This window comes from Bos mutus, chromosome 10 (genome assembly GCF_027580195.1).
Source record: "Bos mutus isolate GX-2022 chromosome 10, NWIPB_WYAK_1.1, whole genome shotgun sequence".
Classification (NCBI taxonomy): domain Eukaryota; kingdom Metazoa; phylum Chordata; class Mammalia; order Artiodactyla; family Bovidae; genus Bos; species Bos mutus.
The window spans coordinates 80,931,224-80,958,275 of record NC_091626.1 but is presented as its reverse complement, the minus strand read 5'-3'; the positions used below and the strand labels follow the sequence as shown (position 1 = coordinate 80,958,275).

The following is a 27,052-nucleotide window of genomic DNA, read 5'->3' as shown; positions in this document are numbered from 1 at the left end:
GAAGTTTGGGAGCTATTCATATTTTTGAGAAACAAGGAGAGGACAGTAGAAAAATACTGTAACTATTCTGCTGGTTCATTGGCTGCCTTGAAATGCAATGGACTAAAGGTCAGAGTTTGAGCAGGAATATTCAGAGGCTTAGGTCTAAATTCATGACTGTGGCATTTTCTACCCTCTCCCCAATAGATTTCCATTTATTTTTGATAATTGAAAGAATTACTTTAATGGTGGACAAACACTTTCATTCTATTTCCATAATTATGTGAAATGATCAATAGCTTTCAGAGTTGACATCTCATTTAAAACCAAGAAGCATGTAAATGACTGATATATTTTCTTTTCTTTTTACAGTACAGATGAAGAAGATGCAAAGAGGGTAGGCCAAGTGTTCCAGAGAAAAGCTTCACAGATTTTATGTTTTGCATTCACAGATTTTATGTTTTGCAGAACATTAGCCCAGATCTTATTTTCCATACTCAACATATTTGAGAAATTCCTGTGTTGCCTGTGATTCTGTTATTTATCAAAACAGGGTTTTTGATGGTTAGATAGAAAGTTGTGAAACAGAATAGTTTCCTGTAAAAACAGGAATTTTATATGAAGTCTTTTTCACCTCCACAGTTTCTTATCTCTATTTAATCACTCAGGTTTGTGCAGCTACCATTACCCAGAGTTCATCTTAAAGACATTTACAGAGGCTCTAGTGGCAATGTGTCCGTTCATTAGAGGTACCATTTAATGTCTAAATATTTTCCAGGTTTTTAGCTCTTCTTTAAACGTACTTAAATGAGCTATTACTACCATCATCAGCTCAATTTGATCCTGATATAACCCTTGTCAGAGTCAACTCATTATTCTATTTCTTGAATGAAAATTCAGATTTCTGAAATCTAAGTGACTTGTCCAGGGTCAAGAGTTAATGAATTGCTGAGGTGAGTCATCATAATCAGATAAAATGATTCCAAATCAAATTCAGTTAGGACATTGTCTAGAAAGTTAGCATTTGAAGGATATTTATAGATAATTTATAATCAATCTGTTCTATTGATGAGGGAATTCCTTATTGAAGGTGCATTCATTTGTTTGATGGTTTATATATTCATTATTAGCATAAGTATCAATTAAACATTTGATCATGTCGCCTAAGCGACATTTTTCAGAATATGTAAACTTGTTAATATATGTTTAAATAATTTACAAGCTTCAATTAATATGATGACAGATGTTGTACTCAAAGCTTTGGAAAAATTGTTAAATATATTCATTTCATTAGAGAGATAGTAATGAGATTTATTTTTCTTAAGGAAGATAATCAACTCATTTTATCAGGTTCATTTACAAGCAGAAAAAAAATGAGGAAATGGATAGCAGTTAATGAATGGTTAAGGTTTTGTAAATTGAAAAGAAATGTCTTCATTCAAGAGAAAATGGTTAGTTCAGTTCAGTCACTCAGTCATGTCTGACTCTTTGCGACCCCATGGACTGCAGCATGCCAGTCTTCTCTGTCCATCACCAACTCCTGTGGTTTACTCAAACTCATGTCCATTTAGTCGGTGATGCCATCCAACCTTCTCATCCTCTGTCATCCCCTTCTCCTCCTGCCTTCAATCTTTCCCAGCATCGGGGTCTTTTCAAATGAGTCAGTTATTCGCATCAGGTGGTCAAAGTATTGGAGTTTCAGCATCAGTCCTTCCAATGAGTATTCAGGAATGATTTCCTTTAAGATGGACTAGTTGGATCTCTTTGCAGTCCAAGGGACTCTCAAGTGTAGTTCTCCAACACTACAGTTCAAAAGCATCAAATCTTTGGTGCTCAGCTCTCTTTATAGTCCAACTCTCACATCCATACACAACTACTGGAAAAACTATAGCCTTGACTAGACAGACCTTTGTTGGCAAAATAATGTCTCTGCTTTTTAATATGCCATCTAGGTTGGTCATAACTTTTCTTTCAAGGAGTAAGAGTCTTTTAATTTTATGGCTGGAGTCACCACCTGCAGTGATCTTGGAGCTAAAAAAAAAATAAAATCTGCCACTGTTTCCACTGTTTCCCCATCTATTTGCCATGAAGTGATGGAACTGGATTCCACAATCTTAGTTTCCTGAATGTTGAGCTTTAAGCCAACTTTTTCACTCTCCTCTTTCACTTTCATCAAGAGGCTTTTTAGTTCTTCTCTTTCTGCCATAAGTGTGGTGCATATCTGAGGTTATTGATATTTCTCCCTGAAATCTGGGAAAATGGTTAGTACTCCATACTGAATTATTCTTTTGTAGACCAAATGTTTAGAATGGAAGATGATGGAAAGCATACACATTGCTCATTCTTGCTTGAAAGGAAACAACAGTGATGCTCTTTAAAATAAAATAGCAAGACAGGCATGACACATAAAGGAGTAACAATGAACATGAGAAGTGGAGAGAGTGAAAACCTTTCAGCATGAAAGGATCTGAATAAAAGAATGGAAGAAAGAAGAGAAAATGATAAAGAGTGAGATTTAAAGAAAGCAAAATAAAAAGTCAAGAAAATTAGGAGCAAATGAGAGACAATAAATTAATAGGGGAAAAACAAACTGCAATTGAGCTCATAAAATAAATTAGGAAATGAAAGGCTTCTTGATGAATAAAAAGGGAGAGAAAGAGAAAAGAGAGAAAATGAGAAAGGAAGCATGAAGAAATGTTCAGAGACGGGGAACGTCTAGCTCCAAGAGCTGGTCTGACCACAGTTTGCCCTCAAGGCAAGTACAGCGTTGCCTGATGATGTTTGTGTCTCTGCCCAAAGAGTGAAGGAGGCTGTCTTCCTGGCCTTCCTATTCCTCTATTGTGTCATCACTGCCAGAGTCAGATGCATCTCTTAATTAGCTGAAGGGCTAAAGAAGATTAAGGATATAGTGGTGAGAATTTAGATTTCTCTTTCAGCCTCTTCCTTTTTTATTTTTTAAAATATATATTTATTTCAAGATTCTTGTGCTATTTTTCAAAATAACTTTATTTATTTATTTTTGGCTGTGTTAAGTCTTCATTGCTATGTGGGCTTTTCTCTAGCTGCAGCAAGCAGGGTCTACTCTGCTTGAATTGAGGGAGGTACATGGGCTTCTCACAATGGTGACTTTTCCTGTTGTGGAGTATAGGCTCTAGGGTATTTGGGCTTCAGTAGTCGTGGCGTGTAGGCTCAGTAGTTGTGGTACTTGGCTCTAGAGCACAGGCTCAGTACTTGTACATGGGCTTAGATACACAGCAGCATGTTGGGCCAGAGATCAAACTCATGTCTCCTGCATTGGTAGACAGATTCTTTACCACTGAGCCACCGGGGACATCCTCAGCCTGGCAACAGTTTTCCCACTAATGTGGCTAACATATAATTTTTTATTCTGATGATGGTCATAATTTGTACGTATTTTTTTGGAAATGTATTTTATTTTACTTAGAGAAATGTTCACCTGATACATATAGTCTTTGGATTGATGCGAAGCACCATTTTGGAATCACAGTCAGGGAAATACATAGACAAGAACAGGATATGGGAAGAGAATGGATCAAGTATGTCAGGTAGCATGGAATCCTTTTGTTGGAAAACAGTGAAAAAACAGAGATGACAAGAAATAGGCAGAGTGGGAGAGCCTATAACTCTCAATTATAAAAACATTCAGAAATCTTCTCATGTCTTAGGGATATCATCCAATGCTGACACATCATGAAATGACACATCACTCACATCAACTCTGAGTGAGCTTGTGGGATGCAGTGAACCTAAAAGGAAATAGAGGGAACTCTTCACCTGCATTCCTGGGTTTCTCGGGTGTATTTTTATTTACAGGTGATGGAATGAATATTGAGATAAGTGTCTGTGGAAGTAGAGACAAGTTAAGAAGTAAGCAGAGAGGCTAACTGGAGGCCCTACAAGATATTTTTTTATTACAATTTTGTGTAAGTCTCACTTTGCCTCTGAGTGTGTGTGTGTGTGCATGCATGCATACATGCAGTGTTTCTATACATATATACGCTGACATTTTAAAGGAAGATTTTCAAAAATTCCATCTGTGGATGGTAGTACCTGTATATTAGTCATTCCATTCAGTTCTTGAGACATGTAAAGCAGATATTTTAATATTTCTTAAAATATGTACCATAACAAACCACTGTACATATTGTTTTGTTTTCTTGTTTTTTCCTTTCTATTACGTTCCTCTTATTTTTCATTCATACTTCTCTCTTTGTGTCTTTCTTTCCTAGTGACTAAGTCACTAGCGTTTTGTCAAGGTTTTTGTGTCTCTTTGTACATGTTCCAAAAAATTACTTAAGACATATTGTTTATAACTAACGTGGTAAGTTTGTCAGATATTTTTACCTAGAGAACAGTCCAAGTCTAGATGTAAGAAATTGTAATAACAATAAACTGCTTCTTTATGTACTTCAGGCAGAGACAATGGAGAGAGAGAATAGTACTGTGGTAACTGAATTTATCCTTGCTGGTCTGACCCAGTCTCAAGATGTTCAGCTCCTGGTCTTCACACTAGTCTTAATTTTCTACCTCATCATCCTCCCTGGAAATTTCCTCATCATCCTCACCATCAGGTCAGACCCCAGTCTCACGGCCCCCCTCTACTTCTTCCTGGGCAACCTGGCCTTCCTGGATGCATCCTACTCCTTCATTGTGGCTCCCAGGATGCTGGTGGACTTCCTCTCTGAGAAGAAGGTGATCTCCTATAGAGGCTGCATCACTCAGCTCTTCTTCTTGCACTTCCTTGGAGGAGGGGAGATGCTACTCCTAATTGTGATGGCCTTTGACCGCTACATTGCCATCTGTCGTCCTTTACACTATTCGACTGTCATGAACCCTAGAGCCTGCTATGCCTTGCTGTTGGCTCTGTGGCTTGGAGGCTTTGTTCATTCCATTATCCAAGTGGCCCTCATCCTCCGCTTGCCCTTCTGTGGTCCAAACCGACTGGACAACTTCTTCTGTGATGTGCCACAGGTCATCAAGCTGGCCTGCACTGACACCTTTGTGGTGGAGCTGCTGATGGTCTTCAACAGTGGTCTGATGACCCTCCTGTGCTTCCTGGGCCTTCTGGCCTCCTATGCAGTCATCCTCTGCCGTGTACATGGCTCCTCCTCTGAGGGGAAGAGCAAGGCACTGTCCACGTGCACCACTCATGTCATTATTATACTTCTCATGTTTGGGCCTGCCATCTTTATCTACACTCGTCCCTTCACAGCCTTATCAGCAGACAAGGTGGTTTCCTTTTTCCACACAGTGATCTTTCCTTTGATGAATCCTGTGATTTATACCCTTCGCAACCAGGAAGTAAAAGCTTCCATGAGGAAGATATTGAGTCAACACATGGTTTGTTGAATGGACTTTATAATAAGAAGTCTTGAAGGGGAAATTCTGGCTGAAAATCATTCACTTATTTAAAAAATATCCACGTGTATACCTGTGGCGGATTCATGTTGATGTATGGCAAAACCAATACAATATTGTAAAGTTAAAAATAAAATAAAAAATTAAAAAAAAAAGTAAAAAAAAAAAATATTGTTTTTCATTGAGTGCTTCCCATTGCCAGGTACCATTGTTGTCAATATGGGAAAATTATAATAACAAGAAAACAAACATGCTATCTTATTCAAGAACATAAAGGAAACACCAGCCTGGTTGGAGTAAGGAATAAGTATGAGAGATTTAGTTCTTAAGTTATATATGGCTAGAGTGTCATATAAATAATGCTTTTTATACCAAAATAAAAAGTTTTATTCTATTCTATTTGAAGTAAGAATTCATCTTAATATTTTAAGCAGGTGAGTGATTCATTCACAATTGTTCTTTTATTATTTAGAACAACTTTATCAAGATTCTGGGCAAAGACCAGTAAGGACAATGAATCTTCACAAGTCATATGTTATGTTACAGTCCTATTTTGGACAATTTAAAAAGCCTGAGATTCTTGAAATACATATATTTTCCTCCTTCACCCAAATTTGGTAGCAGGGTAAGAAAACAAAATAACTGGTCTTATGGAAAAAAATGTCATGCAATTATTCCACTTAATTGTTTTCAGAGCTTCTTGATTACTATTAATGGAAAAAACTGAAAAGAAAAACAGCTACATTTGACATGTTAACAAATATATGTGTGGCCAAAAGGCAAAGAGTGATGAAAATCTGCCCACTCCATGTGGATGTGTGAGTTTGTTTCTGTATAATTACAGAGGTTTCCTCCTTAACTGAGGATGGTATAAAGGACCATCCATGCATAAAATTAAAGTAAAAAAGCTGTTAAGGAAATTTATATAAATGAGAAATTAATTCACTAAACACAAAAAATTAATAGGTGAATATGAAATAGAGGCCTGGTGTGCTGCAGTCCATGGGGTTGCAGAGTTGGACACAACTTGGAGACTGAACAACAACAACAATGAAATAGATAAAGAAGAAGAAAATATGGACAACTGAAATGAATCTTCAGTTAACAGGGAGAAATGGAAAGGATTATAAACATAAAAATAATTTTATTCTCAAAAACAAACCATGAGAATAAAGACCACTGATTCTGGTTAGCTTGTAGAAGAATGTTGTTCATGTGTTATCAACAATAAGAAAAGTAGAAAACAGAAAATTGCCAGTCCAGGTTTGATGCATGATACAGGATGCTCGGGGCTGATGCACTGGGATGACCCAGAGGCATGGTATGGGGAGGGTGTGGGAGGGGAGTTCAGGATGGGGAACACATGTACATCTGTGGTGGATTCATGTCAATGTATGGCAAAACCAATACAATATTGTAAAGTAATTAGCCTCCAATTAAAATAAATAAATTTATATTAAAAAATAAAAGTAGAAAATGATAATTACACTTTTCTATGAGGCCATCAGAGAGTGGATGAAGCAAAGAAGCCTTTGTGTTGAGCTCCAGAGAAAGGCAGAGCCTGTGTAGAAGAGCAGAGAGCTATGGTAGCTCCATAATTGTGGGCAAGTACCTAGTACGGATATGGGGATATGGTGGTATGATCCTGACATGGACTGAGATATTTTGTAGAGGTGAGAGGGAAAATAAGGTGACCTTTTATGATACGTGGGATGTGGACAGATTAGCATCTGAGAAAGCTCCAAACACAAAAATAGATAGCTCACTCATGAATTTCTCCCTCACTCCCACTGACACCTATACCAGTAATTTGCTCAGAAAAGGAGAAATGGAGGAAGAAATGAAAATCAATGCTTACTGCTGGCTTCACTGATAGCTCAGTTGGTAAAGAATCCACCTGCAATGCTGGAGACCTGGCTTCGATCCCTGGGTTGGGAAGATCCCCTGGAGAAGAGAAAGGCTACCCACTCCAGTATTCTGGCTTGGAGAATTCCATGGACTATATAGTCAGTGGGGTCATAGAGTTGGACACAGCTGAGGGACTTTCACTTCACATTGGCTGATGCATATTCTCAGCCATCATTATAGTATTCGATGTTGATATCTACAGATTTGTCATAAGGGCAACAAAACTATAAGAATTATGGCTCAAAATCATTTCAGTTCTGACAAAATTGAAGATATAGGTTCTTTGGTAGCAGTGGCAAGACACTTAAGGTAAAACTACTCTGGCTAAATTCCATATAATTAAAGATGATTTCAAGCTCCAGCTCAATTACCCTTGGAAAGAATCTGAAAGATTAGATCCTCATTCTACCTGTTATATAGAGGAAAAGGATTTAACTCCCTAAAACACTAGGCAAAATATAGTTCAGTTCAGTTCAGTCACTCAGTCGTGTCTGACTCTTTGCAACCCCATGAATCGCAGCACGCCAGGCCTCCCTGTCCATCACCAACTCCTGGAGTTCACTGAGACTCACGTCCATCGAGTCAGTGATGCCATCCAGCCATCTCATCCTCTGTCGTCCCCTTCTCCTCCTGCCCCCAATCCCTCCCAGCATCAGAGTCTTTTCCAAGGAGTCAACTCTTCGCATGAGGTGGCCAAAGTACTGGAGTTTCAGCTTTAGCATCATTCCTTCCAAAGAAATCCCAGGGCTGATCTCCTTCAGAATGGACTGGTTGGATCTCCTTGCAGTCCAAGGGACTCTCAAGAGTCTTCTCAACACCACAGTTCAAAAGCATCAATTCTTTGGCACTCAGCCTTCTTCACAGTCCAACTCTCACATCCATACATGACCACTGGAAAAACCATAGCCTTGACTAGATGGACCTTTGTTGGCAAAGTAATGTCTCTGCTTTTCAATATGCTATATAGGTTGGTCATAACTTTCCTTCCAAGGAGTAAGCGTATTTTAATTTCATGGCTGCAGTCACCATCTGCAGTGATTTTGGAGCCCAGAAAAATAAAGTCTGACACTGTTTCCACTGTTTCCCCATCTATTTCCCATGAAGTGATGGGACCGGATGCCATGATCTTCGTTTTCTGAATGTTGAGCTTTAAGCCAACTTTTTCACTCTCCACTTTCACTTTCATTAAGAGGTTTTTTAGTTCCTCTTCACTTTCTGCCATAAGGGTGGTGTCATCTGCATATGTGAGGTTATTGATATTTCTCCTGGCAATCTTGATTCCAGCTTGTGTTTCTTCCAGTCCAGTGTTTCTCATGATGTACTCTGTATATAAGTTAAATAAGCAGGGTGACAATATACAGCCTTGATGCACTCCTTTTCCTATTTGGAACCAGTATGTTGTTCCATGTCCAATTAACTGTTGCTTCCTGACCTGTATCAGGTGGCAAATTATTGGAGCTTCAGCTTCACCATCAGTCCTTCTATTGAATATTCAGTTGATTTCCTTTATAGATTATACTCCATTAAAAGTTATTTTAATATAATGGCTATAATTCTTTGTGCTGTATAATATATTCTTATTGCTTATCTATTTTATACATAATAGTTTGTATCTCTTAATCCATACCACTAATGTGCCTTTTCTCTTTCCTCTTGCCTTTGGTGAGCACTAGTTTATATTCTATATCTTGAGTCTATCTCTGTTTGGCATATACATTCATTTGTAATACTTTTCTACATTCCACATATAAGTGATATCATATAATATTTGTCATTCTTTGTCTGACTTATTAAGAATAATATTTTTGGGTCTAATCAATATTTTAAAAAATAAAAATAATTTAAAAACCATGATAAAATAAATACTAAATTTAGATAAAGTCTGAATTAGTAATAGCATCATTTTGGGCCATATTGGAATCTGAGGCAAAAGGAAAAATCTGTAATGTTGATGTCTTTATTGTGAAAAAGTGATATCATAACTTTTACACTATGGCTTTTAAATATTGCATTAAAGTAGTATTCATCTTGATTACTAAGGCATTTGGTATCAGGATAAATTTTGTGCCAGAGGCAATACCTCACTTGCCTCATCCTCATCTGGACTCTTACTTGCCTCCTCAGTATATATAGCAACAATCTCTCATCATTTATTTACACTTTTTTCTCTTTTTGATTTTATTTTAAGATGTAAATAAACTTTTCTTAACTTTTATTTACTTTTGACCTAACTAATAAGCTTCCAACAGAGTTGTATTATCTCAAGTCACTGATAGGATTTTGGTGTTAGAATTCAGGATTAACCCCCTGGGGCATTAGATGACATATTCTAAAATATTTGCCCTTTACAAAGCTTTGGTATTTTCTTTGCCAAATTCAGTTGACATAATAACTCGCTTTGGAAATAGTCAGCAGGGTGTGGCAGTCTCAAATCTCCAAAGCACTTTCTCCATTTCATCATAAAGAGTTCGAGGAGATTTCAAACTCTAATGTTCTCTATGTAATTGCAAATATTTATGAACAGTGACAAGAATGGTCAGTTAATGTTTTATGGAATGTGGAGATTGGCAACATTGTGAGAGCAACATAAAACTTGGAGTTTCAAATTTCTGGAGTTTGGGAGCTACTCATGTTTATGAGAAATGAGAAGAGGACAATAGAAAAAATACTGTAACTATTCTACTGGTTCATCAGCTGCCTTGGAATGAAATGGAGTAGAGGTCAGAGTTTGAGCAAGAATAGTCAGAGGCTTAGGTCTGAATTCGTGAGTGTGGCATTTTCTACCCTCTCCCCAATAGACGTCCATCTCTTCTTGATGCTTAGAAATACTTTAATGGTGGACACTTTTATTCGATTACCATAATTGAAATGATCAATAGCTTTTAGAGAGTTGACATGTGTTTTAAAACCAAGGAGCATATTTATAATTGATAACCAACAAGATCCTATGGTATGGTGCAGGGAACTCTGTTCAATGTTATGTGGTAGGCTGGATGGGAGGGCAGTTTGGGGGTAAATGGGTATATGTATATATGACTATGGCTGAGTTGCTTTGCTGTTCACCTGAAACTATCACAATATTGTCAATCAGCTATACGCAAATATAAAATAAAATGTTTTAAAAAGAAAAAAAACCCAATGAGCATGCAAATTACTGATATATTTTCTTTTCTTTTTAAACTTAGATGAAAGATAGGTGAAAAGGCTAAGGCTCCAGAGAAATAATGAAAAGATTTTATGAGTTTCCAGAACATTAGCCCAGATCTCTTATTTTCCATACTCAACATATTTAACAGTTTCAACTGTTCCTTATTTTTTATTCATCAACATAGGACTTTGATGGTTAGATAGGAAGTTGTGAAACTGAGAAAATCTTGATACACAAACAGCTGACTGCATTGGGAACTTTACATGAAAGCTATTTAATCTTTAGTTGTTTCGCTGAATGAGACATTTGGATTTGTGTAACCACCATCACCCAGGGTTCATCCTAAAGACACTGACAAAGGCTCTAGTGCAGTATGTCCTTTCATTAGACACATTTGTATAATAAATTATATTTATTTTAATAAAATATTTGAAGGGCTAGTTTTGATTTGAACTTACTTGAATGAGTTATTATTACCATCACCACCTCAATTTTGATCCTCATAGCACTGTTGTCCATTAGATATTTTATTAATGAATGAATTTCCTGGCTGAAGACCCATACACGCATTTAGTGCTTTGTATATTCATCATCAGTATGAGTATCGATTACATATTTGGTGATGTTTTTAACCTAATTCACATTTTTTTGTAATATGTAAAAAGTTAATTTGTATTTAATTTATAAGCTTTAACCACTTGCACTCAAAATTTTGGACACTTTATTTTATTTTCTTTTTTAAAATTTTATTTAATTTAACTTTACAATATTGTATTGGTTTTGCCATATATCAAAATGAATCTGCCACAGGTATACATTCGTTCCACTGGAATGACAGCAATGAGATTTCCTTTTGAAAGGAGAGAGAAAGAGAAAAGAGAGACAATAAGGAAGGAAACATGGAGAAACGTTTCAAAGAGATGGGGAAGTAAGCTCCTTGGGTCTCCATACGCCTGGCTCCAGGAGCTGGTCTCACCAGTTTGCCCTACAGGCAGGCACAGCATTGCCTGATGATGTTTGTGTCTCTGCTCTGAGTGAGGGAGGCTGTCCCCTTGGCTTTCCTATTCTTCTACTGTATCATCACTGCCAGAGTCGGACACATCTCTTAATTAGCTGAAGCGCCAAGGAAGATTAGGGAAATAGTGGTGAGAATTTAAATTTCTTTCAGCCTTTTCTGACAACACTTTCCCTACTAATCTGGCTAACATAGACTATTTGATTCTGAAAAGGCCATATTTTGTAGGATATTTTTCACAATTGTATTTTATCTTACCTAGAAAAATGTTCATCTGATACATAGTCTCTGGTTCTATGCCAGCCACAATTTCAGAATAATAGATCCAGAAAATATATATATATATATATATGAAAAGAGCACAAGGACAGAAATGGATGAAATATGTCAGGTACTGTGGAATCTTGTCTGCTGGGTAACAGAGAAAAAGGCAAGATGAATGATAGGAAATAGGCAGAGTGGAAAAGCCTATAACCCTCAATCAAAAAACCCATCAGAAATCCTCTGATGTCTTAAAGATATCATCAAACACAGACACATCATAAAATGACCAATTCTGAGTGAGTTTGTGGGATGCACAAAACCTAAGAATAAGTAGAAGGGGCTCTTTATTTATATTCCTGGTTTTCCTGGGTGTTTTTTTATAGGCAGATGATGGAATGAATGTTGAGATAATGTTTGTCTAAGGCAGAGAAAAGTTAAGAAGCAAGATCAGAAGTTGCCAAATATTTTTATTACAATTTTGAGAGTCTGCAAAATATTTTGTATTATAATTCTATGTGGGTCCCATTTTGCCACTGTGTGTGCATGGGTGTGCATGGGTGTGCATGTGTGAATGTGGATGTGTGCACATGTATGCAGTGTTTGTATACATATATATGCTGATATTTTAAAATAAGACTTCAATAAATTCCATCTGTAGTCATAACACCTATATATTAGCCATTGTATTCAGCTCTAGAGAGACTTAAAACAGATGTTTCTAATGTTCCTAAAATATGTACAATGCACTATATAGACTTACTGTTTTTTTCACTTTTCTCTTTTTTTTACTCACACCTATCTTTCTTTTCTAAGTACTAATTCACTAGCTTTGTCTTTCAAGGTTTTTATCCTCCTCTTTATATCCAATATTTCACAGATCTTACGACAACTGTGCTTGTTAAATATTATGCAGAATATTAATATATACTACATTGTATTTTTATGTAGATTAGCAATTTTCATATTTAAAAACATTTCATATCGACCACAAAATTTTTTTGAGCATATGCCTTAAATATATGTGTATATATTTATAAAGTTTATATACCATTATATTAATATATAATACTTATTAAATGCAGGATTTTGAAAAGACAGAATGAAAAGCCAGTGATATGTGCATATATATGCATAATTATGTACATGTAATACATATTTACACTATTTTATTATCACTCTTCATTGGATCATCATATTGACCTTTCTGGAATGAGCCTACACCACTAAACAGACTGAGCATTAAAACTGGATTCTGCTCTCCTGCAATGACTGCTGCTGCTGCTGCTAAGTCGCTTCAGTCATGTCCGACTCTGTGCGACCCCATAGACGGTAGCCCACCAGGCTCCCCCATCCCTGGGATTCTCCAGGCAAGAACACTGGAGTGGGTTGCCATTTCCTTCTCCAATGCATGAAAGTGAGAAATGAAAGTGAGAAGTGAAAGTGAAGTCGCTCAGTCGTGTCCGACTCTTAGTGACCCCATGGACTGCAGCCCACCAAGCTCCTGCATCCATGGGATTCTCCAGGCAAGAGTATTGAAGTGGGGTGCCATTGCCTTCTCCCCTGCAATGACTAGTATTCTTTTAATTATACAATGTTAAGCCTCTAAGTTTATTTTTAGTTATTCAAATATACCAAAAAGAGCATTCATTGATTAAATCTGTGCTAATAATTTCTTTATATATTTCAACTGAATAGTACGTACTCACATTCTTCTGCTAATAGTAACAATAAAGAAAACTCATTCTAAAGTTAAGTGCTGCTACCATAGTAGCTTTAGTTCTCTTGTTTTGGAAAGGAATGGATTAGACTATAGGATCTTATTGCTCTTTACCTCTCCTGTATGCTATGATTTTTTGTGTTAATATAACTAATTTAAAAAATGTATCCTGGAAAATTTGTATTGTGACCTGTTGTTTTTTGACAGGCTCTCCCTTGGGCATCATGCTGGTATCAGAGAAAGAAAAAGATTGGGAGAATGTAGTAAAGAATTGGGAGCTTCCCAGGTGGCTTAGTAGTAAAGAATCTGCCTGCCAAAAAGGAGATGTGGGTTTGATCCCTAGGATGGGAAGATCCCCAGGTTGGGAAGATCCTCTGGAGAAGGAAATGGCAGGCTACAATCCATAGGGTTGCCAAAGAAACACAGCTTTGCGAAGAACAACAACAACAATAAGGAATTGAGACTGAGAGAGTGTAGTGAAGTTGTGTAGTTCAAGGAAGGAGTGGTTACATTAGCAATGCTTCACCAGGGATACAGCTGGAACCTACCTGTAAATGATGGGGAAAGTAGAGTTATTGTTGGAAATTGGTGACCAGCTTGGAGTCAGAGCAATACAAGGACATCAGGAAGGAGGAGGACAATAAGAGAAAACAGAGAGCAAGGCAGAGAGTTAGCAGGCGAAAATGGGAATTCCACAAAAGTTTGTGTTGGTGGATGAGGTGAAAAGTGTGTAATTCCAAGCAAGCTGCTAAGTCTCAAGCACAGTACAACCACCAAAATGCAAAGATCTTGATATTTGGAGTTATGTTGTATGTCAATCAGGAAATTTTTCCTATGACTCAAGAAGGCAGGAATCCCAAGACGGTACAGAACACTAGCCTCTGAGAGTGGACCGCAGTGCTGCAGAAGCACATGGCTGAATGGGATAAGACTGTAGCGTTGAGACAGGTGATTTGTTTGTTTTAAATCTAGAGGAGGGAAATGTTCAGTGTTTTCCCAGGATATTGGAAAGGGTTGAAACATTGTCTGTAACTGAAGTGGTGAATATGTCAGATATTTGTAGGAAGACAACAACGTGGGTCTAGATGTGAGAAATTATAATAACGATAAACTCTGCTTCTTTATGTACTGCAGGCAGAGACGATGGAGAATGAGAACAGTACGGAGGTGACAGAATTCATCCTTGCTGGTCTGACTCAGTCCCAAAATATTCGGCTCCTGGTGTTTGCCCTAGTCTTAATTTTCTACCTCATCATCCTCCCTGGAAATTTCCTCATCATCCTCACCATCAGGTCAGACCCCAGTCTCACGGCCCCCCTCTACTTCTTCCTGGGCAACCTGGCCTTCCTGGATGCATCCTACTCCTTCATTGTGGCTCCCAGGATGCTGGTGGACTTCCTCTCTGAGAAGAAGGTGATCTCCTATAGAGGCTGCATCACTCAGCTCTTCTTCTTGCACTTTCTTGGAGGAGGGGAGGGATTACTCCTTGTCGTGATGGCCTTTGACCGCTACATTGCCATCTGTCGTCCTTTACACTATTCGACTGTCATGAACCCTAGAGCCTGCTATGCCTTGCTGTTGGCTCTGTGGCTTGGAGGCTTTGTTCATTCCATTATCCAAGTGGCCCTCATCCTCCGCTTGCCCTTCTGTGGTCCAAACCGACTGGACAACTTCTTCTGTGATGTGCCGCAGGTCATCAAGCTGGCCTGCACTGACACCTTTGTGGTGGAGCTGCTGATGGTCTTCAACAGTGGTCTGATGACCCTCCTGTGCTTCCTGGGCCTTCTGGCCTCCTATGCGGTCATCCTCTGCCGTGTACATGGTTCCTCCTCTGAGGGGAAGAGCAAGGCGCTGTCCACATGCACCACCCACATCATCGTTATATTTCTCATGTTCGGGCCTGGCATCTTTATCTACACCCGCCCCTTCAGAGCCTTCCCAGCTGACAAGGTGGTTTCTCTCTTCCACACAGTGATCTTTCCCCTGTTAAACCCTGTGATTTATACTCTTCGCAACCAGGAAGTAAAAGCATCTGTGAAAAGGCTGTTTAGTCAGCACTTAGCCTGATAAAAAGTGGAAAAAATGAATATGAAAATAATGACTGGAGAATTTCATGTGAAATTAAGGTATTCATTTTCAAAACACTGCTTTTACTGATCACCTCCCATTTGTCTAGACTGTACTAGGCCCTGCGTGAAAGAGCTACTACTGAGGCAGGTAAAGTCACTGTCCTCTGAAGTTACAATCTGGTAAGAATAGACAGCCAATAACATAGAAAATAAACAGTATAGTTTCAAGAAGATATATATCCCTGAGGGTACTAAAAACAAAAGCAAAATATTCAATAGCAAGTGTGAGATGGGGGTAGTGAATTTACTTTTAGTCTTGAAGTAGGTCCTTTAAAGGAGGTGATGTTTTGGCTGATATCTGGATAAACTGAATATGCTAACTGTGCAAACACGGGCAGGGAGAGCCTTCCAGGCAGATGGAACAGGTATGGCAAAAATCTGAAGATAGTAATGAACTTGGTATATTTGATGATCACAGCAAAGGTCAAATTGACTGGGATATAATAAGCGACTGTATAAACGGTTAGCATTCATGTTGGAGATACTGACAATGTCCAGCACATAGATAGGGTCTATGAAGTGAATATAAAGAGCTTCATTTTATAATAATTATAATAAGAATCCATTATAAACAACAGAGTAATTTCTCTCATATGGTTCAAAAGTGATTCAGGGCTGTAAACTCATGATTCTGAAGATATCAAAGAGTTGAAAATATTATTAAAAGGGAAATGTTATGCTTACATCTTCAAAAGGAATTAAACTAAATTTTTCTTCAATAATCACATAGAGGAAGGCAAATAAGCAAGTCATTTTCATATGAAAAAAGTCATGGAAACATTTCACTGTCTTTTTTGCCATGACTTCATAATTAGTCCTATCAGATATTTATGACTCCTAACTGTTATTGATTTCATCCATAATTGACTTCACACTGAGTGTGACCCTGATGGTTCTTTGGTGTATCAATCAGGAGTCTTTTGCATTCTAATTACTTAAAAATGATTTAATATAGAGAATTACATGCTTACAAAACAGTTTCAAAGCTTGGAAGAACAGATTATAGGCTGGATATCCAGAGATGACTCCCAGAACAGCACAGTAGACCTAGACTACAAAGAGAGCTGTTCTTGCTACAACCTTTGTCATCTGTTGTCTGAAAATACCACCATGTTAGCCTAGGACCAGGGTCAAGATGATGATCCACAGCCACTGTGAACTTATCAGATCTCCCCTAGAAAACAGAAGCCTCTCTTGGTACTGCCTCTCTGACAATGGCTTAACCAACTGAATGGGTAGCATCCAAAACAAACCTGGAACCAAAATGCATGGGATTAATTTTTATATTTTATTTAAAATAATCAAAATTAAAATGTTTATGATTTAATATAAATATAAATATGATTTAAAATAAATACAAATCACACACGTAGTAAAATATGCATATTATGGAAAAGAACATTTTCTTTTCTGAAATATCTCCTTCTCAATCTTAGTCTCTATCAGGGCTTCCCTGATAGCTCAGTTGGTAAAGAATCCACCTGCAATGCAGGAGACCCCAGTTCGATTCCTGGGTTGGGAAGATCCCCTGGAGAAGGGATAGGCTACCACTCCAGTATTCTTGGGCTTCTCTTGTGGCTCAGCTGGTAAAGAATCTGCCTGCAATGCGGGAGACCTGGGTTCAATTCCTGGGTTGGGAAGATCCCCTGGAGTAGGGCATGGCAAAGCCCTCCTACAGTATTCTTCCCTGGGGAATCCCCATGGACAGAGGAGCTTGGCGGGCTACAGTCCATGGAGTCACAAAGAATCACACAACACTGAGCGATTAAACACTCGGTGTTAAACACAGCACATTAACACATTAACACAGCGATTAAATACTCAGATTAAACACAGCACAGCTACCTTTATATCTACTCACATACCTGTATCTCTCTTGAGACTGGCTGACTGATGCTTTTCCTACAAAAGTTGATTCCTTCATCTGTGCATCAGATTCCATTCCCTCTTTCCTACAAAGGACCGTTACTCCTTTCTCTCTTATGAACCATTAACTTTTTCCTCCCTATTGCATCCCCTTGGCATATGTTTCTTTAATCTTAAATAAAATCTTTTTGTCAGCTTTCTCCTTCCACATCTTATCTCATTTTTTCTTCCCCTTTAGAGCCAAGCTCGAGAGTGGTTTAGAAATATTTATAGACTTTTAAAGAGCAGCTTTATATTTATAGTAAAGTTGAGCAGAAAATACAGAGTTCCTATATATCACCTGCTCCACATCATATATGCATACTTTTCCCCATTAATATCTTGCATTACTGTGGTACATCTGCAACAACTGATGAACCAATACTGATACATTATTTAAAAATAAAATCCATTGTTTATATTAGAGTTTGCATTTTCTCTGCAGTTCTATGAATTCTGACAAATACATTTCATCTATTCATCATTTACAGGATCATACAGAGTAGTTTTGCTGCCTTAAAAATCCCGTGTTCCACCTATTCGTCCCTGCCTCTCTTCCTTCTCCCGTCAAGCCCCTGACAACCACCGACCTTTTTACAATCTCCATAGTTTTGCTGAGTACAGAATGCCACTCAGTTGGAACCATAGACTATGTAGTTTTAATCTTCTCAGGCTGGCTTGTTCATATTCTCTGCTTTCAATGTTTTTCCTTTTCAACTCACCCAGTCATGCCAATAAAATAACTTTTGCCATGATCACCAGTGATAGCAATGATTGTTAGTCAGGTCTCATTGTGTTTGACCTCCGAATATCACCTAACACAGTGGATCACTGCCTTCCCAGGCCACCCATTTTTCTTGCCTCCCTCAAACATCACCAGCTGTTCCTTCATTCTTCTTTGAGAGCTTCTTAGGTACCCAGCTTTCCTGGCTTTAAATCCCATCTATCTATCGATAATCTTTGTACTTATCTTTCTCATGAATGCTAGGCTCCTCTCCCCAGAAGCCTATGCCCCTGCCACAGCTCTGCTTTCAAATCCTGTTTCACCTCATGCATGACATCCCAGGCTGACTCCTGCTGTTCACCGCACTCCTCTCTCCACCCCACAACCCAATGGAATTCACTGTAATTCCATTTTTCCAGTCTCTGGCCCCAAATCTAAGACTTGTAATATTTTAGAAATATTTTCTCTCATATTCCACATCCAATCCATTAACAAACTTGGATTAGCGCTGTCATCATGAAACTGCCAGATGACATCATGTCTCCCTCAAATCTACCACCTACACTCGAACCACCATCATCTCTTGCCTATATGATAGCTGTAGCCTCTTTGTTGGTCTTCTGTTTTTGTCCCAGTTTATTTTATTGTCAGCAGAGTGTCCAGAATGATCTGGTTAAAATATAGTCACATCATCTCTGTCTTCTCAAAACCCTCGATGACTTCGCTGTTAAAGAGCTAAGTCTTTTCTTGTGATCTATAAATGTCCATAGGACCCTATCCATAAACCCCAACTCCCACTCCTTTTTACTCTCTGACCCCTTATTCTAATGCATCCCATCTCAACCCTTCTGTTCAGTTGTCCTGGCCTCCTGATCCTGAGCTATGTCAGCCCACCCTTCCCAATCCCATCCCAGTAACTTCGACTTGATGTTTCCTCTGTCTGGAAGGTAATTTTCCAAGATACTGCCAAGCCTTACTATATAATTTCCTCATATTTGACTTGTCCTCAAAGGCCACCTTTTGTGTGACACCTTCCCTGAGCACCCACTCCCAGAACAGTCCCTGCCCATCTTTCCTGCATTGCTTTTGTTCATAGCACTTATTACCTTTTAACAGGACATATGTTGCACTTCCTTATTTTATTGTCTGTCTTTTTCCATTATGGTATGTAACATCCATCAAAGCAAAAATTGGTTTGTTTTGACTACTGACTAGCACAAAGAAGGTGCTTGTAAATATCAAATTAATAAATTAAAAACTAATATGAAAATTCATGTAACTCCATTATGCAGAAACATCTAATATTAAAATTTTGTCCATTTTACATGTATAAACACATTATTATTTTTATAAAAATTGGGTCATATTACACATATAGTTTATAATTTGTCCTTTTCTCTTAATATTATAGGCATGTTTTAAATAAGTAAATATAGATCACAATACTCAAATGACTGAATTATTCAATTACCATTTGTTATTACTTATTTAAATAATCTTCCACATTTTTATATTTAGAATTTTTATTTTTATGTTTATAATTTACTAGGTCACAAGGTATAAATTTGGATATATAGTTAAATTCTTTTGATTTAATTTTCTACCAACAAAATATGGAATTATTTCTTTGCTGTTTTTAAGAGTAGGACTCAGTTTCTTTTACAGATTTACTATTTGGAAAAAACAAAAGTATCATATTTATTATAGCTTTCAATGTGTACTATTGCCATCAATGTCTATTAATTAAATGCATTTTTTCCTTAAAATGTTTTCTAAAAATTGAGGTAAAATATAAAGTCCCTTTTTTCAAGAAAGGTTATAATACTGTAAAGATTATAATGTTATAAATTCTTATATATCTTCAGGTCTCTATTTTTTTATACTCTCAGATCCTTTACATTAATTTGTTGTACTCCATGCTTTTTCTATGTTATTTAAATACCATCATTTTATAGTACTTTGCATATTAGAAATACTATTTATACTTCCTCACTACTTTCACATGATTTACCTCTAGAAAAATTCTGAAAAATATTTTAAGTCAAAGAAACTTAGAGTTTATTGAAATTTATGTACTAAAGAGTATTGAGTTTCTCCTTCCAATAACACAAGCTCTTGTAATAGAGATGAATTTCTGATTAATATTATTCCTATTTACCTTATATATCCTATTGCTCATCTAAATAGACTTTTTTAATGATATACTTTAACAAGTAATTGTTTTATAAGAAAGATATTGGTTTTATTTTGTAACTAGTCACTGTACAGAATTATTTGGTTTTGCTTTTCAAAATTCTACTTTACAAATGATTTAAAATAAAATTGGGTTTTGTTCCTTTTGGTATGCAGTTCTATGAGTTTTAACAGGTATAGATTCATGTAATCACCAAAACAACCAAGATACAGAAAACTTTCATTATGCCCCCAAACTCCAGTGCTCTTTCGGCATGCATGGTAAGACTCTTCAGTCATGTCTGACTCTTTGCGACCCCATGAACTATAGTCTGCCAGGCTTCTCTGTCGATCAGATTCTCCAGGCAAGAATACTGGAGTGGGTTGCCATATCCTTTCTCCAGGGGATCTTCCCGATCCAGGGATCGGACCCTTATCTCTTACATCTCCTGCACCGGCAGATGGGTTCTTCACCACTAGTGCCATCTGGGAAGCCCTAAACTAACTTTTATTTCTATTATTTTTTTTCTGTTAATCCTCTTATCTTTTCCAGGATAACACCAGTAATAATTATATACACTTTTCTTTTGTTTCAAACCAGGGCAAACATTTGGGATTTACTGAATCTTTGCAACTGTTATGTTGGTTGGCCTTTTTTTTTTTTTTTTTTTTTAAGTCATTTTCTTTATTTCTTTTTACAGAACAGAAATAGAAAAAAAATGTTAAAAATAAAGTTTCTTCTTCTTCTTCTTCTTTTTTTTTTTTTTTTGTATTTCAAAGAGTGCAAAGAATGTGGTCAGCTAGGGAAGATTCTCTTGGGCTCTATTGCTTGTCTTATGAGGAATGTAGGCTAGCTATGGTAATTGTGAACAGTTCAAAAAACTGAAGAAATTTGGAAAGAAGATTGTGTTTGGAGAGCAAACCACAGATGAATGATTGACCTTCAAGTAAATATAGCCAGACCCTCAGTTATAGTTTAGGGTTGAGATTCCACAGCTAGTATCATCCTGAATTCCGTGTCATAAACATTTCAAAAAATTATGTTAATAATTATAATCACCTCTGCTATTCTTACCACATTTTATTCATCATTTTCTCTGTGCCAGGCATTCTGCTGAATGCTTTATGTTTATTTGTTTGTTTGTTTATTTGTTTGTTATGTTTAATTTAACTTTTACACCGTTCTTCTAGGCTATTGCAAGGTACCTGCCTTCACTTCTTCCAGTTACTTTGAGCTTTCCAACTTCTCCTTCCCCAGATTTTATCCACCTGAGTAGCAGCTATCATTATAATATTAGCCTGTACTAATTTTCAATGTCCCATCAGAAACTTTAATGCAGGATTCTTTCTTTATATGATTCTTCAAGTAATCAAGAGTGTGCAGGTGACAGAGTGCCTTAGTTCAAAAGAGAGATTTTCCAACATTGGGATATTGAACACTGGGGCATAAAGATGAGAATATTTCTGTAATTAAAGGAGCAATGATTTGCTCCTTAAATGATTGCTCAAAGGTCTTCTAAAGACCAGTCCCAGTTGTGCTTTTTCTCTAATGAAAACTGCTTCATCATGAATGTCGGCCCACACTAAATAGCAAAGATACACTTCACAGCTTTTCTTGCTACACTGGGAAAAATCAGCTCAACATATTAATAACTCCCACTGCAAGCAGATTGTAGTGCCTAATCTGTGATCTTCCTAGATGGCTCTGACTTTTAGTGGCTTTTGTAGCAAGACTGGAGAAAATATATATACACACTTCTAGGCTTCTCATGCTTACTAAGGACTATGGTGATCAGTAGGTTTGTGAGTCTTGAAGGATATGATATTTTTGGTTTCTGATGCACAGCTGGTAGATTAAAAGACACACACTCACACAAACACATATATATGAAGACATAAAGATGGGTGATTCAAGTAATCAGGTATTAGAGAGGCCTCTAGAGTTCCTTCTGAACATGAAAGGAGGAAAAAAGCTGACAACTGTTTATTTACTTACAATGTGTATGTGTGTGTGTATTAGTCGCTTCAGTCATGTCCCACTCTGCAACCCCATGGACTATAGCCCATCAGGCTCCTCTGTCCGTGGGATTTCCCAGGCAATGAATACATACCATATTCATTATATATGATATAAATATAAATTAAGTATAATAATTTTTGTGTTCTCATGACTAATTACATCATTAAATCAGGGAAATAGAAGAAATATTCAAATATCTGAGGCTGAGAAATTTTAGTCTTTAATATATCAAGATACTTAGATAATTTTTATAAGAAGTAATTTAACCTCAAAAAGATGAAATGATTTTGGAAGCCAATATCTTTTTCTGAATCACTGAATTGATACTAGGATAATGTTTTTACTGAAATTATTATTATTACTATTCATGAAATAAAACAAGCTGATTATTTCTGAGCAGTATTAAATTTTGAAGACTAGACAATTATTGAATGTTGCCCAGGACATATGCTTAATGCTTTATAAAGACTATCTGATTGAATTTTCATAGGTAAAGAGGTAAAATCTTAGGCTACTAAGGTATGAGCAAAGTCACACGGCAGGTTAAGAACACTTTAACCCTCTTAACGACTTTCCCATAGTTCAGTTTTCAGATTTGTGCAATATTGTTCTCTGACAAATCTAAAATATTTATCAACACTGACAGGATAATTTGAATATTTGCAAGTAAATGAGGATGAAGCCAGAGTTTCTTCCAATATGGGAAAACAGAAGGTCACAGGAGATATTTGTAGAATTTGTAATCTGCTGTAAATCAAAAACTCAATTTTGAAAAATGAGTCTGAGTCTTTAAATAATTTTTTTTTTTCTTTCAGTTGCCTCTGGTGTCACTTTGACATACCATTGTCAATGTGGTTTTTTTCCTTTGCTTGCGTTGTTTGGCTTTGAGGATCTTACATGCTGGTACTACAAAACCTTGATACTCATCTTGTATCCATATATTTCCTGGATTTGGCCTAGAATTTTTTTTCTTCTTTTTCTAGTCTAAAAAATTAGCTTTGTTTGAGTAACGTGTGGAGAAATAGAGGAAGGATTTTCTCTTCATTTAAAAAAAATGTTTCTATGAGATCATAAGATAAAAAACTTGAGAATAACTCATATGTTATAGGTATATGTTTTGATCATCTGTAATTTTACAGAATTAAGAAATTAATCATTTATATATTCATAGTTAAAATAGTACTTATCAATCCTAGCAAAACAATTTGAAAATGTATGAATGAAATTAGAAAGAAGGTGGAATTTTTTGTAGTTGAGAAAACAGAAGTTTTCTTAAAGGAAAAATCATTTATCATCCTCATAGAATAAGAACTAGGCTTCCTGAAATCACTACATTAAACTGTTATTTAAATCCAGTGTTTTAACAATAGTGGATCAACCATAAATTTCATTTTTTGGTTTAACAGAAAACTTTGAGAGTTTCATCCCCATTAAATTTTTTATTTACCTTACTTGTTAAGTAGAACACAATCACTTACTGTAATCTTCCTCTGTAACTATGGATTATGTAACTCCTTAGCCAGTATTCAGAAAAGAATATTTTTGTATAAGTATGTGATGAGTATAATCCAGCATGTACTTGATGGTGATCAAATCATGAAGTTTTCCATTTGTAGTGACATCTGACATAGATTGTTAAGAGGTTCCAAAAAGAAAAATATTTACTGAGATAGTTGGTAGTTAGATTTTAGGTAATCAATATTCTAGTTAATTATTAACTGATATTATAATTCCTTCATGTGTAATTGTAGAAATATTGCATTTTCTAACTCTGTCATTGTGTACCATTTTGTCATCATAGACCAGAGCTTGCAGATCAATGGAGGGAGTCAACCATTCCAGAGTGTCTGAATTTGTGTTACTTGGACTTACTGATTCTCCTCAGCTCCAGATTTTCCTTTTTGTGATGTTTTCTGTTTTCTACTTAATGACCATGTTGGGCAATTGTCTGATTTTGCTCACGGTACTGTCCACCCCACACCTTCATTCCCCCATGTACTTCCTGCTCAGCAACCTGTCTCTCATCGACATGTGTCTGTCTTCCTTTGCCACTCCAAAGATGATCATGGACTTCTTTGCTCAGCACAAGACCATCTCCTTCGAGGGATGCATTTCTCAGATCTTCTTTTTGCACCTCTTCACTGGGACTGAAATTGTGCTGCTCATCTCCATGTCTTTTGACAGGTACATTGCCATATGCAAACCTCTCCATTATTCATCAGTTATGAGCCAAAGAGTATGTGTTGGGCTTGTGGCAACTTCTTGGACAGTGGGCTTCTTGCATACAATGAGCCAGTTAGCTTTTACCCTCTATTTACCCTTTTGTGGTCCCAATGTTGTGGACAGTTTCTTCTGTGACCTTCCTTTGGTCATCCAGCTGGCATGTATAGACATATATGTTCTTGGAATCTTCATGATTTCAACCAGTGGTGTGATTGCTCTTGTAAGTTTTCTGTTTTTGCTGACTTCCTACATCACTGTTCTGGTCACTATCAAGGACCACTCCTCCACTGGATCAACTAAGGCTTTTTCTACCTGCACTGCACATTTCATAGTTGTGTTGATGTTCTTTGGGCCCTGCATATTTATCTATGTGTGGCCTTTCACAGACTTCCTGGTGGACAAAGTTCTCTCTGTTTTCTACACCATCTTTACCCCTTTTCTGAATCCACTTATCTATACTCTGAGAAACCAGGAAGTGAAAACAGCTGTGAAGAAGAAACTAAGTAACCAATATTTAAATCTTGGGAAAACTACTCCAATATATTCAGTACAATGAGCAGAGATCTCCTATCTGAGATTTAGTATCATCAGTTTTGTTCTCAGAACAATAGAAAATTAAAGTTAGAATCTTTCAAGTCATTTAGTCTAAATTCACGAAAATCAGAAGTTAAAATTGAGAGATGTGAAGGATCATGCCTAAACGTTAGTGCAACGTTTGCAAGTCTTTTGCAATTATGGATCCATTTGAAAATCTGTTGAAATGTATAGGTTACCTTTATGGAAAAATGCACATATTATCAAAATTGTGAATATAAATTCAGGAATTCATAGACTTCTGAATTCTATAAACATAGATCAAGGTTCTTAGAGAAGCCTGAGATAAAATATTGCTCTTTTGTCTTTTAACCCAGAACATTCTCACTCAGTTTCAAAGTGTTGTGGTATTCTGACGTCTTCCACTTGCAGAACTTAAATTAAGAATGTTGGGCATAACAGGTCTTTTCATGGCATTGGAATATTTTTTGTGGAAAATTTATATTATGAAGCTCTTTTGAATATTGTTGAACAATCTTGACTCAGTGGATCCAACTTTTTGAGTTCTGAGTCAACTTTGAACAAAAGAGAACAGTTCAGAGGATACAAGATTTAAAAATACCTTTTCTTAATAAGTATATAGATCACTATCACACTTGATATAGCAAATAATTAATCAAACATCAGTTGTAAACTTTAAACCATGGAAAGTAAACTACTTAAATATGACTGGCTTTCAAAACCTGGCTTGCTAAGCATAGATCTGATGAATTTATTAATACCCCAGACTAAATGTTTGAAAAATTATAAACCATTAAATTCATGATAAATTTTTCATTTCCAAGTAAATTATCCCCAATTATTATTAGTCTCAGCGTGAGTATACAATATAAGGTAGCCTGTGGGAAGAAAAGATGGTAATTATTTAAGAAATATATTGCACAATTCTTCCTAATTTGTTATATTAAGTATTATGTTGAATATGGTTTTTTTTAATTACAAGACAGTCATTGAAAATCAGCTGGTCCATCAATTTCCCTCACAGCTGAAGAACCTAAAGTCTAGAGAATCCATAAAGCTACAGGCTGAATCACCATTAAGGGGCAAAGCTCATTGCTCTAAACATACATGAGACTTAGAATTAGATCTTGAATCTGTCATTTCCTAGTTGCGCTATCCTGGGAGAGTCACTTTACCTCTTTATTCCTTTTTTAATCTCTAACATGAGGATAATAAATGTAATTGCCCGTTGTAACTATTTTGTGGAAAATGGACAGAATGGTTTCTAAAAATGTCATTTCCTTTTTTCTTCTCACCAAGGTAGATTTCTATATAAACTGTACTTCAATTTTAATAAGTATGTATTTGACGAACAATTGTATAGGTCTAACCACTATTTGTCAAACACAAAACTTGATATTCAGTTTTAGGATGTCTGTAATATTGTGGCTTAAGATGTACAGCAGGAAAATAATAAAACACTTTCCAGTTTTCCACTGCTCAAAGGGGGTGGCATAGAAAAACTAGATAAAATTGCCTAATACTTTGAGATTTCTCTGAATAACAGTATACCGATAGGTTGCATCTCCTTGAGTTGACAGGTATATGAAAAGAGTTCAGGAAACAATCTGTCATCATGGATTATGACAGTTTGTAAGTTCCAGGAGAAAAACACAAGCCCCTGCCTTGCAAAGAAAGAAGTGGCTTAATAGTTTCTTTCATTTATCTCAGACTTTTAATGTTTTGACATGCTTCAACACAAACCAAGCCAAATATTTAATATCTGAAGTTAATTAGTGTGCAGTTTAGGGACAAATGTAGCATTTGGACTAGGTATGAAATCACATTTTTAATTTGAAATACTGTTAATTTTAACCAAATCATAAATTCTTCCTTCTTGCTTCAAAGTCAGTTAGACAAATGAAAAAAGGTTAA

General features: G+C 36.5%; 3 protein-coding genes across 3 annotated transcripts; all 3 read left to right on the top strand.

Annotated features, from left to right (window-relative positions):
- The first annotated feature begins 4,422 nt into the window (after positions 1-4,422).
- LOC102279986 (olfactory receptor 4N5-like) lies at positions 4,423-5,349 on the top strand. The gene has a single exon (XM_070378538.1). The coding sequence runs from the start codon at positions 4,423-4,425 to the stop codon at positions 5,347-5,349; it is 927 nt and encodes a 308-aa protein (XP_070234639.1).
- Positions 5,350-14,553: 9,204 nt separating this feature from the next.
- On the top strand, positions 14,554-15,477 carry LOC102272058 (olfactory receptor 4N2). Its single transcript, XM_005908852.2, has one exon. It carries the CDS (start codon positions 14,554-14,556, stop codon positions 15,475-15,477), a length of 924 nt encoding a protein of 307 aa, XP_005908914.2.
- An 8,702-nt stretch (positions 15,478-24,179) lies between these two features.
- LOC102279706 (olfactory receptor 4K2) lies at positions 24,180-25,139 on the top strand. Its single transcript, XM_005908873.3, has one exon. The coding sequence runs from the start codon at positions 24,180-24,182 to the stop codon at positions 25,137-25,139; it is 960 nt and encodes a 319-aa protein (XP_005908935.3).
- The last annotated feature ends 1,913 nt before the right edge of the window (positions 25,140-27,052 follow it).